The sequence below is a fragment of the Orcinus orca genome, chromosome 1, assembly GCF_937001465.1.
Source record: "Orcinus orca chromosome 1, mOrcOrc1.1, whole genome shotgun sequence".
NCBI classification, from domain to species: domain Eukaryota; kingdom Metazoa; phylum Chordata; class Mammalia; order Artiodactyla; family Delphinidae; genus Orcinus; species Orcinus orca.
This window is the reverse complement of record NC_064559.1, coordinates 108,607,558-108,627,231: the sequence shown is the minus strand read 5'-3', so window position 1 is coordinate 108,627,231 and position 19,674 is coordinate 108,607,558. Positions and strand designations below refer to the sequence as shown.

The following is a 19,674-nucleotide window of genomic DNA, read 5'->3' as shown; positions in this document are numbered from 1 at the left end:
TTAAAGAGATCTAAAGTCGATGCTTTAGAAATGTGACTCAGGGTTAGGGGAAAAAGCAAAAAAAGATTAGCAACAACAACAAAAAATTCCCTTACATATAACAGCCGCAGTGAGGAACCAAGGCTCAGCTGCCCTCCCCCACCCAAACGTAACAGTTTCTTGATGTAGACCAGCCTACACCCTGTAGAATCCCTTACAGGCCAACCCTTACAGGGTTCAGCTCTCACGATTGCTCGGCCTCTAGGATACATTGTCCATCACAGCATTGTCAGCCTTGATGATTAGGGAGTTGCTATAAACATTTACTTTGCACCAGGATCCAGAACACCAACTTATGTGGTTTGACCACCAGGTGGCAAAAGTTGCCTGAGAAAAAACTATATACCAACTGCGCTAAAAAAAAAAAATTTTAAAAATTAAAAAAGCAAAATAAAACAAAAAAAACCCCTCAGGCCTTATATCTCTCCTGGCTTATTCTGGCTCTACATTAACTCAAAATGACTTCTTTGGAACTTCCTTGGTTGTCTGGTGGCTAAGGCTCTGCACTCCCAGTGCAGGGGGCCCAGGTTCCATCCCTGGTCAGGAAACTAGATCCCACATGCTGCAACTACGAGTTCGCATGCCCCAACTAAAGATCCTGCATGCTGCAAGGAAGATCATGGATGCCGCAAGGAAGATCCTGCATGCCACAACTAAGACCAGGTGCAGCCAAATAAATAAACAAAGTATTTAAAAGAAAAAAATGACTTCTTTGCTATACATGTACATTCCCATAGGATTCACTAATACCATAACATCTCAGGCTAACTTATTTGGCTTAATTTTTTGTGAGCTAGGCTAATAGGTAAGGGTATTTAGAACAGAGAAATAGGGAACCAGCCCTAATGGTAAGGAACCAGCCCTAATGGTAAGGAACCAGCCCTAGGAAGACCCGAAGGCAACAAAATCAGGTTAAGTGTTGCCATGAAGAAGAGACTACGAATATGGCTAAACTATCAGATGCATCGCAAGGAATTTCTGGAACTGAGGAAGCCACAAGACAGCCACAGTGGAGGAAGCATTGATTTGGAGTTAGATAGCCCTCTTTGGAATCCTGACTTCCTGCTTGTATGTGGTTGAAAAAGTTACTTAACCACTCTGAGTCTTTGTTTCCTTGTCTTCAGAATTAGGCTAATAGTAACTTCCTCATAGGCTTGATGTTTATATAAAGTATTAGTTAATATATGTAAAATAGCACAGTGCTTGGAATATAGCAGGCAATATTAAATAAATGTTATCTCCCTCCCTCCTTTGTCCCCTTCATCCTCACTTATCTGCTCTGCTAACAGGCAAGGAGATTTTCCCTAATTCCACTCCATTGATGACTTCCTCTTCTACCCTCATTTAAGTAAATGAAATGGTAAGATGACCATTTAGTCAATACTGACTTAACACCTATTCTTTTGTGGCACTGACTATTTTTTAATGCTTTTTAAAATTATGAAATATAATACAGAAAAGTACAAACAACATAAATGCTTGGTATAATGAATAATGATAAAGAAAAGTCCCAGCACTCCAGACACCTTATGCACGTTCTTTCACAATCACACTTCTTTATTAAACTTGCATATTATTCCTGACTCTCTTTTGTGGATTATTTTGGGTTTTCTACATACACACTATTTACAAATAATAACAGTTTTGTTTATTCCTTTTCAACCTTTACAATATTATCTTTTTCTTGCCTTACTGAGTTGGCTAGCATCTCCTGTGTAATCCTAAATATGAGTGTTTATAGTGGATAGTCTCCTGATCCAGGGAAATCTTTCAACTTTTCATCTTGATATATAATGTTTATTATAGTAATTTTAAAAATAACCTTTATAAAGTAGAGAAATTTTCTTTCTATTGCTAGTTTGTTAAATTGACTTCATAAATCACTGTAGAATTTTAAGTGCTTTTTCTGCATCTATTGAGATATTTTTCTTACTGTGTTAATTGATAAATGATGTTGATTTTACAATGTATGTTTTTTCCTTCAATCTTGTTATAAAAACTTGTACTTGATTATTATCATTTTGTATATTGCTAGATCAGTTTGCTTATGTTTTATTCAGGATTTTGCCCTATATGTTCATGAATAACTTTGATTTATAATTTTCTTTTATTGTACTATCTTTGACAGTTTTATTATAAGGCTGACGTTAATTTCATAAAATGAGTGGGAGAGAATACCCCTTCTATAGTTCCTGGAATTAATTTTTGTTAAGATTAGAACTATTTCTTTTTTTGAGCATTGAATATCACTAGCCAATGACATTATTTGGGAAGATTTTAAATTATTGATTTAATTTATTTAAATAGTTACAAGACTATTCAGGTTCTCTATTTCTTCTTGAGTGAATGTTAGTAAGTTATACTCTTCTAGTAATTTGCTCATTTCATTTTTAGACTTAGTGGAGTAAAGTTGTTTATATCCTTTTACTGTCTTTTAAATTTTTATAGGATTAAAAGGAAGTCCATTTCTTTATTCCTAATATTTTTATTCCTGATACAGCTTTATTTCTAATATGGTTATTCATGCTTCTTTTTGTGATCAGCCTTTTGTAAAAAAATTTCTCAATTTAAAAAATCTTTTCAAAGAACTAAACTTTTTCATTTTATTTGTTCTACCTATTGCATCTATATTTTCCATAATTTCTTTGTGGTTTGAGAGCATACTCTGTAGTTTTGATCTGTGAAAATTTGTTTTAGGACTTGTTTTCCGATGTAGTATATGATTAATAATTTTAAGATAAACATACTTATGACCTCTAAAAAGCTATAGTATTAAGGAGGCCTTAATATAGGCATATGAATAATGGTAGTAAGTAATAGGAAATGATAACTGATGCCATAAAGGAAGCATAGATTAATTATGACCATATGGAATGGTAAGGGAGGCATTTCCTGGTGTACACATGTAACAAAGCTTCATGGAGGTACCATTCAAACCTAATAATAATCAAAAAGAGAACTCTAGTTGGAGGGTATTGTGGTGAAAAGTCACAGAGATTGAAAAGAGCAAGCTGCCTAGAGGAAATAGGGCCTAATTCTGTTTGGCTAGAGCACAGGATAAGTGAGCAAAAGGGAAAAAGTAGAAAGGGTTTGGGAAAAGTAATCTGGTACTGCCGAAGAAGCATGTAAAGCAGGCCAAGAAGTTGGGTTCTATATTGCAGGTAGTAGGGAGCCACTGAAGGTTATAAGCAGGGACATAACAGAAGTGTATTTTAAGTAATTAATCAGTTGTGTATAAGACAGCTCAATAAAAATTTAGCCTAATATTCTTCTATGCTTCCATACCTCCTAATATAACAATATTTATTATGCTTTATTCTAGAATGAGAGTAACTGCCTAAGCCATGAGGAGGAGGGAAGGGAACCGATGTTCAGTTCACTGAGCACTGATTTTGTACCAAGCTCTGCACTGGGCAGTTCATTATGTTACTGCAGGTAATTTTTAATAATTTTTGCAAATAATCACAATAGCCTTGTAAAATACTAATGATGAAAGTTTTAATTATGTTCACTGTACTACATTTATGAAGGTAAGAGTGGACTAAGAGGTTTTATATTTTGGGAAAAAAAAGGTTGAAATAATGAGGACTTACTCTACAAATAATAAATGCTGGAGAGGGTGTGGAGAAAAGGGAACCCTCCTACACTGTTGGTGGGAATGGAAATTGGTACAACCACTATGAAGAACAGTATGGAGGTTTCTTAAAAAACGAAAAATAGAGCTACCATAGGATACAGCAATCCCATTCCTGGGCATATACCGTATCCAGACACAACTATAATTCAAAGAGATACCCACACTCCTATGTTCATAGCAGCACTATTTTCAATAGCCAAGACGTGGAAGCAACCTAAATGTCTATTGAAAGATGAAAGGATAAAGAAGATATGGTATACACACACACACACACACACACACACACACACACACACACATACACACACACACACACATACACGGGAATATTATTCAGCCATAAAAGAGAATAAAACAATGTAATTTGCAACAACATGGATGAACCTAGATCACATTAAATGAAGTAAGTCAGACAGAGAAAGACAAATATACGATATCATTTATATGTGGAGTCTAAAAAATGATACAAATGAACTTATTTACAAAACAGAAAGAGGCTCACAGACATAGAAAACAAACTTGGGGAGGGGAGGAATAAATTAGGTGTTTGGGATCAACAGATACACATTATTATATATAAAATAGATAAACAACAAGGACCAACTGTATAGCACAGGGAACTATACTCAATATCTTGTAATAACCTATAAAGGAAAAGAATCTGAAAGAGAATATATATATATATATATATAACTGAATCACTTTGCTATATATCAGAAACATTGTAAGTCAACTCGACTTCAATAAAAAATTTTTTTAAAATAATGAGGACTTACTAACAACACTCAGTAACAAAGTTTAATTAACCAAATAATTTAGATATTAAACAGTTTTTCAACTGAAATAGGGAGGCATTTAAATAATGCATCTTGAATCTTTTTCTTTTGGTTCATACATTCTCTAGTAGCGTCTATACACACGCACACACACACATATAGACACATGTACACACACAGAGACACAAGTTTACTTACTAAAAGGCTCAGGTTGGAGCTGCGACTTCAAGCTGTTCTGCTCTGATGGTTCTCTGTAATCAGAGTCTAAGGATTTCCTATTATCCAGGTCAGAATACTTCCTATTGTTAGTATCAGGCTGACTAGGATCGGAAGGTTCTTTGTTGATCTCATCATCTTGCATAGATGTTGACCAATTCTGATCCAGAAATAAAATTCTGTCTTTGATTCCACTATCTAGGCAGTGTAGAGAGGATCCATAAGATACAATGCTAGACAAATGGACAATCATACAATGCGGGAATACTTTTTGTTCCTTCCAGGCAGTGTACCTGTTCGCTGTCTGGTCTCTTGGGTATTCATTTTCATGATGTACTTTTGCCTTATCTGTTTAGCAAATCTGGCAGGGTTGTCCCATGGTATGTTGAACATCTCAGAATCTGTCCCATACATCATTCTAGAAGGTTTTAGTTTCCCTTCTTCATCAACCTCAGAGAGTTTCAGGCTCTCAAAAGTAAACACTTTGAAGGCTCGTTCTACTTCATTCCAGCTCAAGACTTCTGTAAGAAAGTAGGACAAGTGCTGCTAGGAATGCTCTTTATTACCACATGGTACAGGGCTAAAAGAGGGACAACCAGGGAGTCAGTCCACCAAAATGACAAAGGAGTCACGCCATGATGGGTGTTGACCTGACTTTACACACGGGCTCCACAATTCTGCAACAAATACCAAAGGTAACTAATAATAAGAAAGCTGCACAATCAAGATATAATTTATTAAGATAATGCTCACAAACTGCTTCATAGCTGAATGAATATTAGGTGTCCAGATTAATTCACATGGACTTTCTGGGATATCATATTGAATATATTTAAAACTTGCCATTTTTCATAGAGAGCAGACTTGTGGTTGCCAAGGGGGAGGGGGTAGGAGAGGGATGGACTGGGAGTCTGGGGTTAGTAGATGCAAACTATTACATATAGAATGGATAAACAACAAGGTCCTACTGTATAGCACAGGGAACTACATTCAATATCCTTGGATAAACCATAACAGAAAAGAATGTAAAAAAGAATGTATGTGTATAACTGAGCCACTTTGCTGTACAGCAGAAATTAACACAATTGTAAATCAACTATACTTCAATAAATAAATTAAGAAAACGTTATTTTTAAGCAAAAGCACCTTTTGCTGTGGTTGTAATTTAAAACAGAGAAATCACTCACTCATGTCTAACATAGGCTGTTATGTTCAGTAGGCTTTTCTGTTCACTCAGGCTAAGAAAAGGCCTCTTTCCACCCAATGAACTGGTACAGTACTTTTCATAATTTTACTTTAAAGGTTATCAGCCTTCAAGGGGCTATATTAACTTGTGTATTTATTCTTTTATAGCATTTATTCATGCGTTCACTCACTCACCTGTTTTTGTTTTCTATGTATTAGGCTTTGTACTCTATGTATTTTTCTTTGCCTGAGATTTAAAGAAAAGATTTGGTTCTTGTGCTTTAGAAGTTGAAGATAGAGGTGGGAGGTAGGTGTTAACAAATAACCATGGAATTCAGTGAGGGAAGGCGAAATGATAGTGACAGATCAATGAATCAGAGGTCACCTACACTTCCTCTCCAACAGAGGTGAGGGCAGCGGGAAGGTTCCTTTTGGAAAAAATACAAGGAAATTCAGAAGAGGGACAGGAAAGTGGTTAAAAGTGACAGAATTAAGTTTGTTCATTCATTCATTTCACAAATATTTTTTGAGCACCTACTAGTTGCCAGTGACTTTAGTAAAGGGACCACAGCAGTAAACAAATCAATGAACTCCTGATTTTATGGATTACCCATTGTAGCAGTTAGAAACAGAATAAACAGATAAGTGTATCGTGTATCAGAGATGATAAGAAGAATAAAGCCAGGTGAGGGGATAAGAAGTGATAATGGTTGGGGAGAGGCTTCTATTTTATATAAGGTAGCCAGCAAAGAGCCCTCTGAACAAGTAAAGCAAAAATGTGAAAGAACTGGGGGAGCCATATCGGTATCTGGAAAAGAGCAAATGCAAAGATGGAGGCAAGGGTGCAAGTGACTGGTCCAAGGAATCACAGTAAGGCCAACCAGATAGAGTGGAGTAGAGCAACGAGAGCTTGACAGGTGATGCGCTCCAAAAGTGGGCAGCAGAACAGCTTAGATTTTATTAATACTTTGAGGGAAATGGGTGATCACTAGAGGGTTTTGTGCTAAGAAGGCACATGATCTGACTGACATTTTAGAAAGCTCATTCCCATTATTGTGTGAAGAAAAGACTGTAGATAAAACGGGGAAAGCCTGGAGACCAACTGGAAAGCTATCGAAATAGTCCAAGTGAGAGGTGGTGCTGGACTGGGCTGGTAGTGAGGGATGTGGTGGAATTGGCAGTGGGGCGTGAGTAAAAAGAGGAACCAGGGATGACGCCAAGGTTTTGGTAGAAAATAGTCACCATTTACTGAAATAAGGAGGACCATGAAGGGACACGTTTTGAGGAAATCAAGAGTTTGGTTTTCGACTTGTTAAGCATGAGGAAAGAGAAAAGGAGGAGAGGCAGAGGGACAAGGGTTTGGGATGGGATATGGGAGCAGGATATGTGGGCAGTTTCAGTGGTGGCAACACAAACAAGAATCTTGTGTATTGTACAACACGGGGAATATAGCTAATATTTTGTAGTAACTGGAGTGTGACCTTTAAAAATTGTATAAAAAAGAATGTGTACATATTCTCCCATAAAAGACAAAAGCAAATGTGAGCATACGAATCATCCTCTTCTTATCTTTTGTTTCCTTTCCTTTTTTAACTTAATTATCTGGGAGACTGTTCCACATCACGATATAGATATGCCCCACTGTTGTTAAGTCGCATGATTTTGTACCACATAGGTTTCTGATATTTTAATGAGAGCTTCTGATGGACATTCAATTTGTTTCCAGTATTTTGCTACTGTAAAAAAATGATTCAATAAATGTGCTTGTTCATATAAAAAAAACCCCAAGAATCCTGTGCTGCGGAGGGTAGAACTGAGGTGGAGAGAGAATAAAATCATATCACAGGGCAGAAGGAGAATAGGAGTGTGGCAGGATGGAGGTAAAGGCCAGATGTTCTCAGAACACCAGGAAGAGGGTGATTATGTAAACAACAGACAGGACATACCCAGGCCCACTAGGCTACACCCCACATTTCCATGAGGTGAAGGCATGGCAGTATTAAAAATTTTAGCTTTTTCTATTACTAAGCCTGCTAAAAAAATGAAAAAAAAATCAAGATTAAAATATTTCATAATTTGCTTAGAGTTAGAAATGAAAGGAGAAGGAAGAATCTGCACATGCTTTTTTCTTTTCTAGGTCAAATCAAAATGTCTATGTAATTTCATATTTCTTCTTATAAGCAGGAAGGCATTTGCTTATTGCCTCAAGTGGAAATAGTATATGTTTTAGGAAATGATTGTCTATATCATAAAATTCCCATGAACTCTGCAATAAGAAGCTGATTTTAGATATTTTTAATGACCCCTCTTTCCACTGTCCTCAAAGAGCAGAAAATGGCCCTTCATGTTTTGAGAGGAGGTGAACTGGTATTAACACTCTCAGCACCACACCACAGGGGGCGCTCTAAGTTCTCCTCTTAACCAGGATGGGGGCTACCATGTCATCTCCAATGATGTCAATGAGGGGATGTGGGACTGGGAGGCGGGGAGGAGGAATAAAGAAGGGGATTATGCTTGTAGAAACAGTGAAAAGAAAAGCCAGGGCATCAAATTGAAGAATGTTATGCATCACAGCTATCATCCTACTGCTAATGACATTATTCAAGATAAGAAAAGTGCAGTCAATCAAAATACCCACCCCAGCCTCTGAAAGGTCAATAATCAAAATACTTTTTGCAGATGGGGGTGTAATCGTTAGAGGCACACGTGACCATAAATGAACGAACTTAAGCTACGACAAAGCAATGTACTCACCACTTGTACAAAAGTGCATGAGCTCATGAATTGTAGCTAGACGTTTCGTGCTGTTCCATGGCGGGGGCAGAGGGAATTCAAGGAATTCCCACAGTGGCAACTTAGACTGCATCTTCTGCTCAATTTGAACCAGGTCAAAATTCTTTAGATCCTGATGAAAAAGAGCAACATGACAGAAGACATTAAAATAAGCTGTCAAGTGCCTTATGCATATGGAGAAGGCAAAACATGATACCCTTGCTCTCATTATTTGGGAACAGGGGAAATCAATGGTAATTGGGGAAGACAAACTGTTGGTATTTTGCTGAAGGTCAAAAAAGCTAGTTCTCACTTTGCCAGAGGTTCTTGGTGCACACAAATGATGGATTCCTCATTCACAGTGACAAACTGCCAAAGTCTCAAATGTATTCCTCCCTCCCTTCTGAGATCCTTTTCTGGCCTCCACTAGTTTTTTCATATTAGCAGATGTATAAAGCAAGGCTTTAATGCAAATTTGGTGTAGTTGCAATCAATTTAATGGTCCGTTGGACCTCTGTATTTAGGCCAGTTTTCTTTGCTGATGTAATTTCTCCTTTATTCATTTCCATTTTCTGAGATCTTACTTTGCAAGCAGGTATCTACTTCGTACATTACTGGTAATTAGCATTGGTAAAGCTATCTCATTAAGATTTCTTCAACTGAATAATTACTAATGAGATTTCTTGCATCCATTATCCTCAGGGTAACCTGGTTACTTATTACCTTTAGCACATATTTCTTGTGGGCGAGGGCATCGTGATAGTTCAGTAGGAGAGGGCCTCTGGGCACTGGTTTGCTTTCATTTTCCTCTTCAGGTAAGAATATTTCATGGAGATTCTATTCAAATTAAAACAATATTGATGTAAAGAGAGAGTTCATACTTTTCAAAGCATACACACTTTTTGGTTTTCTCACACCATCTGACCTTTTTCTCCCTCTCTGTCAGACAGAGAGAGGGCAGGATGGACATGATGTGAGCTGCAATTGTGTGGTCCAGCCCATCTGCTCTGGGAGACGGCTCCGCCAGACTCGGTGGGACAAGGTCTTCTTCACTTGCCACAACCTGTTGACATAAAGAGTTGGGAGGAATCAGTTTAATAGTCAGTTCCTTACTGATAGTCACGTATTTCCATTGCTTTTAGTAAAAACAAGGCAGTTTCTACCAAAAAGTTTGGTGATTATACAAAGTGGCAGTGTAATTACCAGTGACTACCAAAGTAAAAGGGAAAAAGTTTATAATCCATTAAAACATTAATTTATATATAATTATATATATATTAAATTATTAAAGTATATATAATTTTCATACATGTACTAGAATAGATAACACAAAATGCAAATGGTAAACAGGAAAATTTACCATGGTAGAAATCAAACTAACAATATTAATATAATTTTTCTTAATGATTTACTCTTTCTTTTAAAGGACTCAAAACTGTGCTCTCACATCTTTGGATTCAATAAGTATTTATTGAGTGCCTACCACATGCCAAGCACTGTGTGGGCCACCCTCACCTACATTATCTCATAAGCCTCACAGCAATAGTGCTGAGTAGCTATTATTTTCCAATTTACAGAAATGGAATTAGGGTGAGGGAAATTATGTGCCTGGCCCAAGCCCAAGGCTGCTTACTGGGAGGAACTGGGGTTCAGGTCAAGTCCTTAAGATAGAAAAGTTATACATGGTGAGATCAGTAAAGGGTAATATTCTTCTTAATATGGAGAAAGTGAGGCCTAGAAAGATTAAATGCCTGTTCAATTTTATGTGGTAAACAAGAAGTTGAAATATAATCAAGATAGGCACCTAATTTATAATTGTTCTCTTCACCTTCAATACCAATATCACCCGCTATGATTTCACACCGCTCTACAGGATTTTTCAACCTTGAAATTAAAGACATTTGGACTTGATTTTTGTCATGGGGGCTATCTTGTGCACTACAGAATGTTTAGCAGCATCCCTGGCCTCTACCCATTTGATGCCGGTAGTACCCCTCCAGTTGTGGCAGCCAAAAGTATCTCCAGACGTTGCCAAATGTCCCCTGGGAGGCAAACCCCCCTGTTGAGAACAATAACAAAATAGTTGTATACTCTTTACTGTTTATCAACACATTACTTTTAAAAGAGTCACTCCTGTCTCCACTTTCTCTCTTCCTACCATCTCTTGGACCCACTCCAATCACAAGAGACCATGCAGAACTGTTCCATCTCTGAAATGTTAAACTCTAATATCCCCTCCTATAAAATCCCACCCGATTCTTCTTATATTTCAATTTTTCATCCTTTATTATCAAACACTTATTCAGTCAACATGTATCTCTTATTGGAGCCTTCTATGTGTCAGGCACTGAGCTCATCAACTGTCCCCTTTGGTACACAGAAAACAGTGGATGGTTAATAAATATTTGTTGCTTTGAGTTGAGTTGAATAAAATAAGTAAGATTAAGATAAATAAAATGATACTGTAAGCCATATAGGGCTATTAAACTTTTACAAATTTATTGATATAATAAAACTACTGATCTTCCAAAAGTCTTACAGGGTAATTAAAGGCAAATATGAGTGTGCTTACCTAATTGGTTAGAAAACTAAAGAAGTCAACAAGCATAAAAATGTATGCTGGAGGTAAGAGATGATTAGAGTCTAAAACTATTTTAATATTCAGTGAGATAAAGGAATATTTACATACATGAAATAAGAAGGACAGTTATAAAAATAAATTAGAGAATTTATAAATTAAAAATGTTATTGTTGAAACAAAACTTCAGTAGCAGACTAGACTCCACCTAAGAATAAATTAGTTGGAAGTTAAGCTGAAATTCCCAAAGGGGTAAAATTGAAAGAAAATTTAAAATACATGGAGGTAAAAACTAGAAATTCCAACATCTGTCTAATAATAATTAGTATAAATCAAAAGAAATAATATTTGAAGATATAATTTAATTGAACAAATATATATTCAGGGTCTACTATGGGCTAGGTGTGGTTACTGTGTGCTGAGCAGAGAGCAATGAACAAGACTAGATTAGGTCCCTGCTTGCATGGAGCTTACATTTTAGTGAGAAGAAGATAATACATAAAGGAAATAAACATTTTCCTTTTTTTAAAGAGCAGTTGTTGATAAGAAAATAAAACAAGGTGAAATGGTAGAGAGCACTCTGTGTTGTTGTGGGCCTTCTTTAGATCAGGTGGTCAGAGAAAGCCTATCTCAGAAATGCCACTTTCACTGGGGACTGAATGACAAGGAGTATCCATCCACCAGGCAGACAGACATGTGGGAACAAAACTTTCTAGGAAGAGAAGTTAGTGTAAAAAAAACTAAGGTGTAATTAGTGAATGTGAGGAAAAACCAGAAGGTCTATGTAGATGACCAGTAGTGAGAGAGAGAGAGAGAGAGTGTGAGAGAGGGAGAGAGATGGGGGGCAGGAGATGAGATGACAAACATCCCAGAACCATATTTTTAGGGTCTTTATGGACCAGCACAAGGAATTTTGATTTAACTCAGAATGTGGTCAGAAACCAGATTATAATCCTTTAGATCACAGAAGCAATGAAAAAACAAAGCCATAACTATACATAGCCTTGGAGGGAGGAGATATGGAGATATATGTATAGGTGTAGCTGATTCACTTTGTTATAAAGCAGACACTAACACACTGTTGTAAAGCAATTATACTCCAGTAAAGATATTAAAAAAAAAAAAAAGAAAAAGATAAAACTCTAATAACTACCAGAAAGAAAAAATAGATTACCTACAAAGGAAAAAGTATCAGATTGACATCAGACTTCTCATCAGCAGTGTTAGAAGGGAAGACCACAACAGAGCAATGCTATCAAAATACTTTTCCACTTAGACTGATGAGGTTCAAAAGTGGTTTCTGTCACTTACTACTTGGATAATTTACTTTTTAGGCCTCAGTTTCCTTTTCTGAGAAATAGGGAATAAAAATAGTTCCTGCTCCATAGGGCAGCTCTAAGGATTAAATGAGTTAATTAACAGCAAATTCTTTTCAAATGCATATATAGTACTCACGAGAACTGACGATGTACACCAGGTCACACAGGAAGCCCAGGAAATTAAAAAATATTTTTAACATCCAGATCATGCTTATTGACCATAATGCAATAAAATTAGAAATGGACAATAAACAGTGGAAATTAAAAGATTTAGAACTGAATACATTGAAAGCATCATGATGCAGCCAAAGAAATACTCAAAAGGAAATGCATAGCCTTAGGTAAAGTGAAATAGACTAAAAATAAACAAAGTGAGCTTTCAGTAAAAGTGAAATACGAAATAAACCCAAACAAAGTAGGAAGAAGGAAATAATAAAGATAAATGAAGAAATTCATAAAAAGTAAAAAGGAGTGGATCAGTGAAACAAAATGCTGGTTCTGGATAAAGAAGATGTGGCACATATATACAATGGAATGTTATTCAGCCATAAAAAGAAACAAAATTGAGCTATTTGTAATGAGGTGGATAGACCTAGAGTCTGTCCTACAGAGTGAAGTAAGTCAGAAAGAGAAAGACAAATACCGTATGCTAACACATATATATGGAATTTAAGGGAAAAAATGTCATGAAGAACCTAGGGGTAAGACAGGAATAAAGACACAGACCTACTAGAGAATGGACTTGAGGATATGGGGAGGGGGAAGGGTAAGCTGTGACAAAGCGAGAGAGAGGCATGAACATATATACACTACCAAACGTAAGGTAGATAGCTAGTGGGAAGCAGCCGCATAGCACAGGGAGATCAGCTCCGTGCTTTGTGACCGCCTGGAGGGGTGGGATAGGGAGGGTGGGAGGGAGGGAGACGCCAGAGGGAAGAGATATGGGAACATATGTATAACTGATTCACTTTGTTATAAAGCAGAAACTAACACACCATTGTAAAGCAGTTATACTCCAATAAAGACGTTAAAAAAAAAATGCTGGTTCTTTGAAAAGACATCAATAATCGATATACAATTGCATCCATGATCAAAAAAAGAGGGCACCAATAAATAACATCAGGCATAGGAAAGGAACATAACTAGATACAGAGAAAAACTTTTCAATGTATATTAGTGAATAAAGAACTTTTATGACATTGAAAACAAATAAAATGGACATGTTCATTTAAAAATATGAATGACTGGGCTTCCCTGGTGGCGCAGTGGTTGAGAGTCCGCCTGCCGATGCAGGGGACATGGGTTCGTGTCCCGGTCCGGGAAGATCCCACATGCCGCAGAGCGGCTGGACCCGTTAGCCATGGCCGCTAAGCCTGCGCGTCTGGAGCCTGTGCTCCACAAAGGGAGAGGCCACAACAGTGAGAGGCCCGCGTACCATAAAAAAAAAAAAAAAAAAAAATCTACAAGTGTAAAAGAAATGTTAAATGCAGTTGAGGACCATTTACCACCCCACCCACCTGCCCAACTCTGTTCTCTTTCATTAAAACAACACCTGATAGTTTTAAAGATATGCCTACCAAAACTTCAGCAAATGTTATATAAAATCATTCCAAAATGTAGCAAGAAAAAGAGGATTGAAGCTGATAAAGCAGATTTTAGCTTTATCTAAAATGTTCTAATCTTTGCAAAGAAGAATGCATTCAGGTATTATGAGCGTAATTTTAAAACAGTTAAAAAACAAAAAAACCAGAAGCAAAGAGAGATGAAGTGATTGACTCAAGGTTGCCCACCTGGGAAGAAAGCTTCAGCGTGTATCCACTTACCTGTTCCAGCATACAATGCAGTATCAAGGGCACAGAAATGAATTCTTCTGGAATTGGATTCAGCAAATCATTGTAATATCGCATGTCTACTTCATTTGTGATGACGGAAGCCACTGTAAAAGATACAAAATACCACTGTTCAATTAAGATGTGTTCTCCGTTTCTCCCATCAAAATTTCATCCACAGATTCAAACTCTGATCATGCACTGATAAATGTAGGATCTTGAGGTGGAAAGAGATGTGAAAGCGACACCAAGGACAGTCACTCCTCAAAGCACCAGCTCCTGGCACTGATCCTCCAGCAACAGGTTTCATACATGCCTGGTGGTGGTGGTGCAGCTGGACCTTGCAGCTCTTCATATTGTTGTGTTTTCTTCTTTCCAGGGGTTACAGCAACAGTTTGTGGGGGCTAAAATAAGAATAATTAAAAAAACAATTGAAACATCCAGCTGAGAGATGCTTTCATCCAATGCTGGTATGATGGGACTCTGACGGGATTCCGGGATTCTGAGATTGTATGATTATGTTCACACCACAAAATCATTTGCTAATATTAGGATCAAATAAATGGGTTTTGTCTGAGGAAGGAAAGAAGTTAATGAAAACTGAAAAGAAGTTTTCAGTTTTTCCTAACAGAGCCCACTGAGAAATTTCCAGGAAAGAGATGGGAAGATGGGGCATCTTCTCTTCTCTTCTGTGTCACTCCGGGGTGACACAGAATCATGCCATTCTCCCTCTAAGAATCCTTCAATGGTTCTCCCACAACCTTCAGGATAAAACCCAAACTCTTGAGCTCAGCACCAAAGAACATTCTGGCTCCCGCCTTTCCAGCTCATGTTGCTGCTCTCCACTTTGCATGTATCACCTGGGAGCACTGCCATACCCCGTGGTGTGGTCCTGGACGCAATACTTCTTTACTTTGACCTCCATGTCTTTGTACATCTTTTCCCCCTTCTTGAAAATACTACTCTGTCCCTCTCCCCAGTCAGGTTTTGCCCAGGCAATTCAGCCTCAGCCTTCAGCACATCACTTACCCTGCCTGGTAACATATTCCCGACTCCCATCTCTCCATCCCACTCTGCTCAGGAGAGGTGCCCTATTTATAGCTTCTCCTGCAAGCTCAGCTGACTGTCCTCACAGTGCTCATTATGCTAAACTGAAACCACCTTTGCCTTGACTGCCATTTCCCCTTTAAAGGTTAACCACAATGAGGAGGACAGAGGATGGGTCTTGTTCATTATAGTATCGCCAGCACCTGGTACAGTGCCAGCACAGGGTAGGTGCTAAAATAACATGGTGATTAAGTTATCAGTAGCCCTCCTTGTTCCAGATGCTATTTAGTGCTCCATGGCTGAAAAGTGGGTTCTATCATCCCCTCTGTGTGTGGCAGGTAGTTGGGGGTTTCATAAAGCTCCCATCACATGGATGCCCTTAAATGCTGTGCCTGGGGGCCTGGATCCCACCCTCACCCATTAAATCCCAGCAGGCAGTGTTCCCTTGCTACCAGTATTTATGTGATTTTTTTTCTTCATGTTTTATAAGTGTGAAAATTAAGTTGTTCAGCAAATCATTCGGCCAACTAAAGACATTCTCGCATATGCCTACCTCAGAAGTCAACGTAGCTTCTAAGATAGGTTTCTCACTAACCACCTGTGGGATGTTAATAAGCTGCATGTTTTCCAAATAGTGCTGGTGCTGCCTTTTCCAATCCAGGCTGTCGTACATCAAACAGGCAATATTTTCAAAAATGTTGGTGCCCAATTCCAGCTACAGGTGAGAGAATTCATGACAATTAGTCCTTAGTTTAATGTTATTGGAATCAGATGCATGATTTGTATCTCCCTTATAGCCAAACCTATCACTTTTTACCGGGAAGTCCTTCCCCAGCTGGTCCCCAAACCACTGAATCCCAGTCATGGTGACCAAGTCTTCATTTGCTGAACGCTTCGGGCCCTTCTTGTTCACCACAATGCAGACTGTTCCCTTTGGAGGGCCTATGGCTGCCTAGTATTGTTAAGAGCCTAATTAATGCTTCAACGAGGTGAAAAGTGCCCTATTCATTCATGTCAGCAATGTGGCCTATTTTCTAGGTATGTCCATTCCTAAAGCAACTCATTAGATAGGTAATTTCCATATCCTCAGCCCAAGACAAGCTCTTGCTTGGCGACAGACACAAGAATCGCAATGGCAATCACCCGGCTTTGCACACCATCCCCACGAGTCCACTGCAGTATGTGTGCAATCAGGATTTCTTCCTTTCCTCACCTGTGCTACCTTTAGGGAAAAAACCCTAAGACGTCCTAGTAGACTAGTACTACCATAACACCCACAAGGTTTATGATCTGGCAAGTGGGTGATGGATCAGATACCTCTATTACCTAGGCTTTCATTTCCAGAAGTGGAAAAGCACTGTTGGTTAGCACTAGGCGTGTCTGCTTGAAAGCGAAGAAGGATTAAATAGGCTCCTCCTATGTCCCAGCCGCAGTGGTAAGGTAGAGAGAGAAAGCACCTGGTGGGAGCCAGCGAATCACAGTCTGGCGTGAGACCAGTGAAGTGTCAAACCTCGCCCATCCTCACAGCACAGCTGTCAGTCTGGACTTCACGCGTCCCCGCTAAGACTGAGAATTCTTCAGTTAATATCAGCTTCAAACTGATATTCTTTGCCCACATTCTGGCATATAAACACATTTTTGTTTGTTTGTATTTATAAGAAATACAGTAAAAAACTTCTGCCCTATTATCCCTTAGGGTAACTAGCTAATTTCTTTTTAAATCAAATAGCAACTCGCATGTTAAAAGCCAGAAAATTATTTCAGCAACCAAGGGCTTGACTTGAAATGTTGCAGATGTCGTTCATAGGCAGTTAGTGCTTCTTGATGGGCATTTATTTGATATAAAGCTTTCGTTACCTGGGTTCAGCAGAAATACAGCTTGCCTGCTTGCAGCCAAGGGTACTAATGCTTTCCTTCTTCCAGAGAGGAAGAAGGACTACAGCTACTTGGCTGGCTCCTGGCTTGGATATGAGGCCATTATCAACTTACAGATATAGCTGAGAGTGGGATACTGTGTATCTACACCATGCATTTAAGCTACGGGTATTACAAATAGGTTTATTGCTTTTATATTTCGTAAGTAATCCCAAGTTTAAAATGAATTTTGATCTTCAGTATTAAATCCAATGGCCTTTTCTTCTGTAACCCAAGTCTATTACTCAATTGCTTTCAAGGCTTTCTTTCCCCGTCATCCTCCATGCTGGGCTGTTCACTCACAAACCATACCTTACAGAGGCATGCCTTGGCCTAAAAGTCTCCTGCAGTTGGACCCAGACTGCAGCCCCGGTGTGAAGGAGATGTTCAATAAATATTTGCAAAGTGACCGATAGAAGATCAGTGTGTCCAGTTGGGCAGCAGAGCTAAATGTCTCATTCCTCACTTACCTTCACGGCCCAACTAGAGACCCTAGACATTAATCCTCTAGTTCTGAAGTCAGTGTTTCAACGAAGCTGATACTATTTTTTTCAACATGAAATTTATGAACTTTAATTGCCATTTAAACTCTTCCACTCTATTTTTAAAAAGGAAAATATAGTCACATTTACTGTCTTTAAAAATGGAGGGATTAAAATCTTCTGATGAACACTAAGTTGTTAACACTGGAATAAGAAACAGGATGCTGGGAATGGTGCTGGGTCTCTTGGAGCTGCAATTGTGTGCCTTGCTGTTCACATCTATGTACTGATGATGCAACAGAATGTCTTCTACCTTGGGCTCAATGCACATCAGCTATTCTCAGTCTATGCCTGGGGAGTAAATAAGACACATGGAAGGCAGCTCTAGTTAGAGCAGGAGCAAAAGGTTCTCGGTTTGAGGCTGCCTTAGAAGACTCTTGGTATTGCCTCCTCTGAATTAGGATTCAAGATACGTATGGCTGGGATCTCCTATGCCTTATTGAACCAAAATTGCATATAAGTTCTTTACAAGGTATGTGGCCAGAACTTGGCCCAAATGAGAGAAGGACTGTTTCCACAAAACTTAAACTTGTGGATGTGGGTTTTTAAGTTAGGCATATATTTATATGTTCTCGGGAGAAGAGCTGGTCTATTGTAGAGCAAGAGTAGAAAGCTATCTTTCAGATGGTGTTTTGGGATCCCAGGGATATGGCCTCTTTCTCAAACATATCTCACGTTTGCTGGGCATAATCTGGAATTCCAATAAAATAGGATGGAATAGTCATAGTATGACGGTACCTGGTATGCCAGTATCTCTGGGATAGAGAAATACGGCCCAACTTAACACAAAGAAGTAGAGGACAGATGGAGTCTTTTCTGAGCTCAGGCTTAGAGGCAGGGGAGTGAAAGACAAAGCAGGAAAGAGGAAGATATCTAGATGAAGGAGTGGGACGACACAAAGCAAAGGGAGTCCACAGTAACCAGTTTTGCCTACAACAAGCTCTGCCTTCAGCCACAGCTTTTCTATGTTCAGCATTGTTTCCACATATAGGTCAAGGCTTATCTTTATTCTTACTATTGCCAAGGTATCAGACTTAAGTGTTCTGTTTCTACGTGGTGACATCTAACGCCTTATGTTGACAGTCTTTGTAACTCAAACTGATCTCTCCATTGCTACTTATTCAAATCCTGTCCATCCTTCAAGGTTCAGATCTAGGCTTCCCTCCTCGGTGTTTTCATTTACTTCACCCAGTGCGCATCCATTTCAAGGTAAAAGAATCAGGGACTCTCATAGTGAGAACTGTCCATGCTCCAATCCATGACCGTGGGCAGCCTACCCTTTGTCTCGGAAACTGCTCCAGGCTTTGATGTCATTCTCCTCCTCTTAGACAGCCAGGTTTGGTTGTTTGTTTGGCAGCCACCCACAGTCATTGCCCACAGACACCTATCCCCCTCCTCCACCCTGCTTTTCCCAGCTCCCTTCACGGCATACTTTATGTGGTCCATCTCCAAGACTCTGCTTTCAGTTCAATTCCCTTTAATGCTGATATATATCACCCTGCAAGGGATTCAACACTCCTGGGCCCCTGTTTGTTGGGACAGGGGGTTAACCAGGAAGAGACCTGAGAGGTCTCTTTTTTTACAACAGGAAGCATGGATAACTTCCCCAACAATGATAGCTAACATTCTTTTGAAAAACACCCTCATGTATTTAGCATTTGTTACTTTTCAAAGCATCCCATGTCTTCTTTTTCTGAATTAACAGGAAACTTAGAGTGTGTTTCATATAACACATAGGCGCGTGGCACCTTGAACCCTGCCTCTCTGTTTCACGGTTTTGGTCTTGCCTCTCTGCGAGCACCTCAATAGCAGGGGCCAAT

At 38.7% G+C, this 19,674-nt stretch overlaps 1 protein-coding gene across 1 annotated transcript in view; it reads right to left on the bottom strand.

Moving 5' to 3' along the window:
- The window catches only part of SPAG17 (sperm associated antigen 17), a 222,916-nt gene that overhangs the window by 130,055 nt on the left and 73,187 nt on the right, over nt 1–19,674 (bottom strand). The window contains 8 exon segments of the mRNA XM_012533757.3: nt 4,651–4,866; nt 4,962–5,189; nt 8,608–8,758; nt 9,349–9,462; nt 9,551–9,688; nt 14,346–14,458; nt 14,668–14,755; nt 15,952–16,113. Coding sequence (XP_012389211.1) covers nt 4,651–4,866; nt 4,962–5,189; nt 8,608–8,758; nt 9,349–9,462; nt 9,551–9,688; nt 14,346–14,458; nt 14,668–14,755; nt 15,952–16,113 — 1,210 coding nt within the window.